Genomic DNA, 8,543 nt, shown 5'->3' on the forward strand with positions numbered 1-8,543 from the left:
ATACTTTAGGCATCGGCCGCTATAATTAGTGGTGTCCAATTGCACAACTGGGACCTTCCCGAATTTTATACCTACGATAACTCTGGGTTTGGAAAGTTCTATACGCTCAATAAAGAAGTGTTCGTTTATACATGTATTTATCTCACGGTTCCTTTCCAATGAAAAATAAGAAACGATATTGAACCATATCAAAATATGACATCAAATCTAATATTGGTTTGAGATTCAACGTTTGGATTCGAAAAATTTTTGACCAAAAACAACTCGATTGTGAGCAATTTTTAACATTGAAAGTAATTAAACAATTTTTTAAATCACTATAAATTTGACAGAAACTGTGAAACTTGGAAGAACCCGTAATATCTCCAGAAATTTATTAGCCCGTCAATAAATTAATGATCTATGGAATTGACATTAAAATGATATAATTTTAGTGATTATCGATTTGATATTAATCCGTTTTACGCTGAGAATTTTTCTCAGTAAGAATAAATGATTCGTCGAATCAATACCGAAATTATTGAATTGATGTACAGGGTATCCGGAAAATTGCGACTAATATTTCGGAACGTGATTCGTGACCCCCAAAAAAGGAAAAAAGTTGTATAAATATAAGTCCGGAAATAAGTCGTTTCCGAGTTATAACCATTTTTATGTTAAAAAAATTATATTTTATATTTCGCGTGGCATCCTTTTTTAAATTTTTTATTAAATTCCTAATTTTTTAATTTTTTGCTTACAATTGTTTACAAACATGTGCCCAATAATATTGCTGACTTAAGACAAAGAATTCATGAATTACAAGAATTAAGGACGGATCCAAATGTTTTTCAAAAAGTTTGAAATTCCTTTATTAGAAGAATAAGAGCATTCGTACTGAAAATGATCATTTTAAACACTTGATTTAATATGATTTAAATACCTATTCATGTTTATCCTTGATTTAAAAAATAATGTATTAAATATAAAAAAATTAAAAAAAATAAAATTTAATAATTAAAAAAAATAATAAAATTAAAAAAATTAAAAAAAAATAAATAAAAATTAAAAAATTAAGAATTTAATAAAGAATATAAAAAGGGATGCCATACGGAATATAAAATACAATTTTTTTAACATAAAAGTAGTATAACTTGTAAACAACTTATTTCCGGACTTATGTTTGTATAGCTTTTTTTCCTTCTTTTCGGGTCCCAAAATCACGTCCCAAAATATTAGCCGCAATTTTCTAGACACCCTGTATATGCATAGTCATTCTCGTTATTTAGATATCACGAGGCGTGTCGCGCTAATGTAGGCAAGCGAGAAAGACCTCTTTTACGTGAGTCGGTGAGTTTAAGCATAACGAGATTATCAGATCTCAGTAACGGCTCAACCAATCAAGTTCTGAGTAGTCCCAATCGATAGCTTGGGGAAAATTGCATAATAAAAGTGTTTTTATTTTTTTTCTCCGTGCCCTACGTGCAGAGATATCGCGACGCAAGTCCAAATCTCGACGTTTTACATGTAAGAAACGTCATTGTCATTGTCATCACCAAGCAAATCTTGTCCAGTACATCTTTTTGACACAGAGTGGCTGGTGGCGCTCGCTACTACACTATTAGCCTGCATGCGACCATGTGATGCATTACGTGACCGCGATGATTGCCGCGACAGGTTTCCTAACCTGTATAACCTGAATCGTCAATAATATCTTGGTTTGTGGGGCAGACGACACTTTTTTTTTCTGCCAAATTTGTTTGTGTAGTGCAAAACCACATTGATTAAATGAACCTATAATAACCCTGATAGCCAAGCGTGATTTTGCATGTTAAGTAAATTAATGCACTTCACGAGTTGTTGTGAAGTTGCTGTCAATTTGCTGACATCGAGGTTCTGTGCAAACTGAATTAGCAACATGAGAACAAATAGCCATCAATAGTTTATGAAATTTCAAGAAAAAATAGTGAGGATTAATAATGTGTCATGTTGATAATAAGATGACGACATGCGATGATCTTGCATTTCATATACATACAGTATCGTGCTGACAACATAATGGCAAACTGATGTCATATAAGTGAACGCTTGCATCGTCATTAGACGGTCCCGCCGTGCGTGTAAGGCCCCACGCCATGGTGGAAGTATAACATGGTGTGCTCAATTTGGCTAAACCACGCCCCTTTTCATGGCAAAGTGTCTCTTATTCCTGAAGGCTGCCAACTGTGAAAAAATGAAATATTTAATGTCGGAAAGTTGCTGAACCTAGATGGTCGCATCTTTGTCACACGTACGAGTGCGTGCATTGCGTCTTTTTCTGTCATACCAGCGCCGCCAGCGTCATTGCTCCAATTTCAGCGTCTTTGCTTCATAGCATCCACAGTAACAACACGTGTTTTGAGGTTATTTTTTAAACTTTATTGTAAAATAAAGTGAAAATGGTACGTTGTGTAGTGAAATCGTGTAAAAATTGCAACGAAACATGCTTGCCAGCGCAAGTAAGCTTTTTCCGATTTCCAGAAAATGCAGTAATGCGTGAAGGCTGAATTCAGAGAATCGGAGAGAGTTTTATGCCGAAAAATATTAAGAATGGTAAGTCTTATTAAATATTATTAGCCAATTTTTTGTAATGACATTATTTTCATTGCAATTTGTATTACACACACAGGCACACACACAACATTCCAATACTGTTCCAAAAGAAAATATTGTAAATATTTGTATCTTAATAGAGCAACCTAACCTAACACCAATTACTTGATATATATACTAACCAACAACTTTCTATTTAATTATCTTAACTTTTTCAATAAATTTAAAGAATAGTATATTAAACTGATACAATATCTTTCAAGATAATTAAATGTACGTATCATGTATATATTTATACGTATTGTCGAAATTAAAATAATTTAATAGGAAGTTACATAGCACACATCAAGTGCTTGATGTAAACTAAGACAATTGTTATTAAAACTTATTAATTGTTAATTAACTTAACTATTATTCTGTCATTTGAATTTTCAGCAAATATATGCTTAGCACACTTCACAGAAGATTTGTTTGTGAGAAGTAAGAAGATTCGACCTCCTATGGACATTCGAAGACAGTCGCTTTTGCCGTTCCAACATTATTGTTACCAAAAACGGAAAATAGGTAAACATGAATAAATAATAATTGATGTATTAATTACTGAAAAATACATTTTTTTGCATAACATTATCAAAGTAACATTTATGTTTTCTATTTTAGTGACAATGAAAGTAATATGGACTTCAAAGTCATAGCCGAAGATTTTCCGCTTCCCGTTATCCACGAAAATGTACATGCAGTCTTCCGAGTTACTCGTCAGCCCTGATGATCCATCGAATATACAGGAATATATGATAGATGTAGAATCACCGAAGGATCGATTTAGAAGGTAAGAACAACATTGAACGATTACTGATGATAGTAATTTGCTATCTTAATGTGCCATAAAATTCTTGGTATATACAATAAACAATGATGTTTTGTTTTATTATTACAGTAATCGAAGGTTGGAGGAAACATATGCAATGTGTTGAACGCCACCAAAAACAAGAAAAAAATGAAAAAAATCAAATAGAACTTTTAGCTCTTAGCTTTTTAACTTTGAAATGTATAAAATAATAAATAATTATGTGTATCTAAAAACTGTATAATATAAGAATTGTGTATAATAAATTATTATATTTATCATGAAACCTGCATAAAAAGTAATGACTTATTTCTACACATTTTGTCGGTAGAGATTGTCTTAGTCAGTTCATTCAAAAACAGCAACACGTGGCTCAAGCATAAAATCAATGAATATTATTTAATTTAATTTAACTATCTTAACTATTTTTTTCTTTTCATTCTTAATGAAAAAATATCTTCAAATTTTAATAATTTTTTATTTACAAAAAATTGATATTCTGTAATGATTTGTGGACTTAATAATTCTATTTATTTCTTGTTTTGGAAAAAATTCTTGTATATCAATAGTTGTTTTTTAAATTTTTAAGAACTTTATTTTTTATTATTAAAATTACCGTAAAATTTATTACGATATTTATATTTGTAGTGTTATTTCAAATATTATTTTATTATTAAATACTATTAATCTTTATATTTTACACAAACTGTTTAATTTTTATTAATTTTTTACAATGAGCGCAGTTAGTCTTTCGTGTCGTGTTGTATTTAATAACATTTATTTACAGCGGTAACTATCTGCAAGAAAAGAGACAGAGTAAAAATAGAAAACGTCCGACAAAGACAGTTATATCAGGTGTACAGACTTTAGAAAGTGAAATACTTCAACTTTTTACAGTTGGCAGCCCTCTGGAATAAGAGGCAGAAAAACGACGGAGAGCGCAGATTTTAGAGAAAGAAGGCTGCAAATTGAGCACACCATGCTATCCCTTCCACCATGCCCCACGCGAACAAATAAGTGCTTGCGCCATCGCTAGGCGGCCACGCCGTGGAGGATCTTCTCGTGAGTCGAGTGCGGCTACAGGCGTTATATCTAGGCGCTACCGCAGGGGTGCGTTCCGTATGTCGGGATGTTTGGACGAGGTGTAACGTCACACACTGAGGTTGTCCAAGGTTGTCTCGTGAAACAGAACAATTCTTGGACGCACTTGGACGTTTTATATACTACAAAAAACATGGAATACACACTAATAACTGAGCCTAACGGAAATATTATAACAGATTCATCAGGAAATATCTTAATTAATCAAAAACCTGGTAAGTATTTTTACTTATATACGTAAACATATATTTTTGTGATATAAATTATAGGTTATGTAGAAACGTTTTCGTATTCACATATAATTTTTAAGCTTATAAACAATTTCAATGTTGTTTTATTGTTACAGAGAATATATTAATGTATATTAGTTCTTCCCAAGCTGCTTCATTATTTCCAAATAAAGGAATTCAAACTCAAGGTGCTCAAACCGAGGTCTTGCAATCTGACTTTACAGATAGTGAACAAGAAAACTCGATTCCAAGCAGAACTTCTTGGAATCGAAATGAGATTATTGAGATAATAGGCTTATATAAGTCTCATGAGCGTTTATTTAAAAGCACGACAATAAAAAAGGATAAAGTGTGGGATATAGCTAAAAAGTTACCTACGCACACAACTGAACAAATAAAAAACAAATTTAAATATCTGAAGCAAAAGTATCTGGAAAAGAAAGACAATATAGGTCAAAAGAGCAGTGGAGCAGGTGCAATTAAATTTGAATACTTCTTCGAAATGGATGAAATATTTGGACAGGATCCTGACGTGTAGCCAGTATCAGTTGCATCTTCTTCACGAGGGATTCAATATGCTTCCACGTCATCGGTTGAAACTAAAAAAAATTCATCCAGCAACGATATAGAAATTACAAAGAAGAAAAATGACAAGTCAAAAATAAGAAAAAAAGTGAATTAGAAAAGCAACTAAGTACATACGAACAAAATTTTAAAGAACGAGAAGCTCAGAAAGAAAAACGTTATAATGAGTTAATGACTCGACAAAATGCAGCTCTAAAAATTTTAGAAAATATTGCAAATTCATTAATAAATATTAAAAAGTAATTACTTTGATAAGGGTATGTACTACAAACTTAGAGTTAGAATTTTTTTAAAATTCTTTTTGAATCTGTGTGTCGACTGGGTACGAAACTATTTGGAATTAATTCCAATCGGAATTATTCAATTATTTCCTAAATTTCTATTATTTTCTAGAAAAAACGGAATAATCCCAATCGAAATCCATTCTGAATTTCATAATATGTGCCAAGCTTAATATTTTATTTTATTATTTTTAAAGACTGCTAATGATATTTTATTTTAAGCAAGATTTAAGCATATGAATAATTTAATATAAAAAGAGTAAAATATTTTTAATAATTCTTAATCAGCTTGTAGTAAAGAACTATAAATTCAAGATATTTTGTAGTACAATATATTGCAATTTATGTGATACTACTTTTAGAATGAAACTGTTGTAACACTACATGTAAAATGAAATTTATGTGATACTACTTTTAAGGAAAACTTTATTAACTAGCTATTACATGTTTTGTAAATTTCCAAAGATTTTTTTTTACAATAAATAAGATTTTCAAATAAAAGTATACATTTTTGAAAGATTGAAAATACAAAACTATAAATATAACGTTATTATATTGGATATAAAATAAAACTTATTATTGAAACGGATACAAATTTTTTGCAATCCTATCTCGTAATACGTGACCTTCAATTTCCAGTTCTTGTATATTTATATTGTCGTTAGCTACTACATGATTAACATTATTAGCATTATTTATTACTGCCTAAAGCCCTTCATCTATAAACATGTCTCTTATTTCTTGATTTTCTGGATTATTTAAGCATACATTATGTAAAACGCATGCAGCAATTATTGTTGGTGCTATGACGTCTGTTCGATTCATATCGAGATATTTCAATCGCCTAAATCTTCCAAATAATAGAGCAAAACAACGTTCAATTACTTGACGAGACTTAGCGTGGCAAGTATTGAAATGTTTTTGTCTTTCGGTAACATTTCTTCTCTCGATGTAAGAAGGTATGCATCACTGCAAAACAGGATATGCTTTATCCCCAATAATAAATTGATTGTCATCAAAATAATTATTTGGATAGTTCATAAAATCTTCGTATATTGGCGAATTTCGAAAAATCCTTATATCTGAAACTCTGCTAGGATAATCAGCAAAGCCATCTAGAATTAACATATTATTATCGCTTATTACTTGCAGAGGTAGGGCACGAAAACATTTTCTGTTAATGTACACATCCAAATTTGCACTTGGAGCCTTAATAGGAATGTATGTTCCATCGATAGCACCAACTATGCCTTCTATTCCAGCAGAAGCTTGAAAAGATGTTGTTATGCGTTGGCGTTGCTCACCATTTGGCCAAAATATTATTTCCCAAGAAATCTCATTTAAAGCAATCACAACCCGCATAAAAATAGCAGATAGTGTAGATTTTCCAAGGTCAAAACGACTACCGAATGTAGAATATACAAATGTTAAATTACAAAGTAAATAAATTACAAAATATTCGTCCTTTTATAACTTGTTTAGTTATCGAAAGCTGTCCGGTGTTGTTAATAACCACGAAAAGGCGAGTAATTGTTTTTTTGGATCTGTACTTTGATGTCCACCTGCTTGAGCACTTTCTAATAAAGGGGCTATTTGATTTAGGAGCCTGAAAACTTGTCACCGTTATTCTGAAGTGACTCTGCAATTCGGAAGCGGTAAACATATCAACAACCCTCTCGATAAAACCTTCAATGCGATGAGGCTTGGTTGCTGGATTATTAATGCGCATTTTTAATCTGTGCAAATTCAATTCCATTTCTTCATCGCTATCTTCTTCATCATTGGCATCTATGCTTTCATCAAAGAATATTAATTTACTTAAATAATTGATTGCGCACAGAGGCGGAAGACACGCAACGGCTTTTCGTCTGTTTCAGACGTAATTGCAGCCTGTGTACGATGGCGACGCATAATTAGTGGCCCGGTTAAGATTATTGTGCCGTTTTTGAAGACCACGCGCCGGTCGGCACAGCCATTTACGCAGCGGCACACCATTGGGCGAGGCCATCAGAGACGATTCTCTATTTGTCGAGGCCGTTACCGCCATAGTGTTACTACGGACGTCCCGAGCAACGGATTTTCTTCCCTATTGAGGTCGTCCCGATTCATCGTTTGGCCTCATTCGGTCCAGCAGCTCATCGTGGCTTACTACAGTCCATCGCAGCCGTCACAGCTCGTCGCAGACGGCGAGATCTTCGAGATCTTCCTTGGCAACAAGCGCCCCGCGCCATTCGTCGAGATCGTACGAGACGACGCGCCATTGGCTGAGGCCATTTTCGCCACTTCAACGCAGAGGCAGCCCGTCCACTGGGAAATCGTCCCTGGCGAAGTTGTTTCCTGTCCGTCGGCGAGCCTCACCCGATCCAGCGACTCATCGTGGACCTTCGCAAACTTCCAGACCTTCGTACTGTAACGTACTCTCTTATTTTTCCTGTCATTGCGTGCGACCGCGCGTCTCATATAGTCGGTATTTCGAATCTACCCCCGCGCGAAGTGATCGCGTAGCAACGTCGCTACATCGTTGCATCGCTAGTGCGTATATTAAACGCAAGACTTTGCGTGTACTTTTTGCGACGTTCTCTGTCAAAGTGCTTTCGCCGTCCGTCGCTATTCTCATAGTGTCATTGTGACCTCTCATTCTTTCGTTTCGTGCGCTCGTAACGAACGGACCGCCGCGCTAAAATGGCTCCTAGCAGTGTCGCGGCCATTCATGTTTGATCTAACCAGCGTTTTTAACGCAATTTCGCGCGTGCCCTGTTCTAGCGCTTCCTGTCATACCCGATGCTTCCGCGTGGCATATCATTGCGCTCATTGTGTTGTGCCATCGTAGTGCTGTCTTGCCAATTCGCGTCACAATTGTTTGGCGTCACAATTGTTCTCGGCGTCCTAACCGCCATATTTGTCGCCATGTCAGATCCGCCGCGCGTG

At 34.2% G+C, this 8,543-nt stretch overlaps 1 protein-coding gene and 1 long non-coding RNA gene across 3 annotated transcripts; both read left to right on the plus strand.

The window, feature by feature from the left end:
• Nucleotides 1–3,119: 3,119 nt before the first annotated feature.
• LOC120359543 lies at nt 3,120–3,561 on the plus strand. Its single transcript, XR_005576318.1, has 3 exons — nt 3,120–3,135; nt 3,232–3,400; nt 3,509–3,561. It is a non-coding gene; the product is annotated as an uncharacterized LOC120359543 (long non-coding RNA).
• Nucleotides 3,562–4,506: 945 nt separating this feature from the next.
• LOC113004792 lies at nt 4,507–6,042 on the plus strand. Of its 2 annotated transcripts, none has more exons than XM_039457487.1 (2): nt 4,507–4,734; nt 4,899–6,042. In XM_039457487.1, the coding sequence occupies exons 1-2, from the start codon at nt 4,548–4,550 to the stop codon at nt 5,285–5,287; spliced, it is 576 nt and encodes a 191-aa protein (XP_039313421.1). In that variant the 5' UTR covers nt 4,507–4,547; the 3' UTR covers nt 5,288–6,042. The 2 variants fall into 2 exon arrangements, with proteins under 2 accessions (XP_039313421.1, XP_025994933.2); XM_026139148.2 differs by having other exon boundaries at nt 4,532–4,734; nt 4,866–6,037.
• The last annotated feature ends 2,501 nt before the right edge of the window (nt 6,043–8,543 follow it).

Source organism: Solenopsis invicta, chromosome 14 (assembly GCF_016802725.1).
Source record: "Solenopsis invicta isolate M01_SB chromosome 14, UNIL_Sinv_3.0, whole genome shotgun sequence".
In the NCBI taxonomy this organism is placed as follows: Eukaryota; Metazoa; Arthropoda; class Insecta; order Hymenoptera; family Formicidae; genus Solenopsis; species Solenopsis invicta.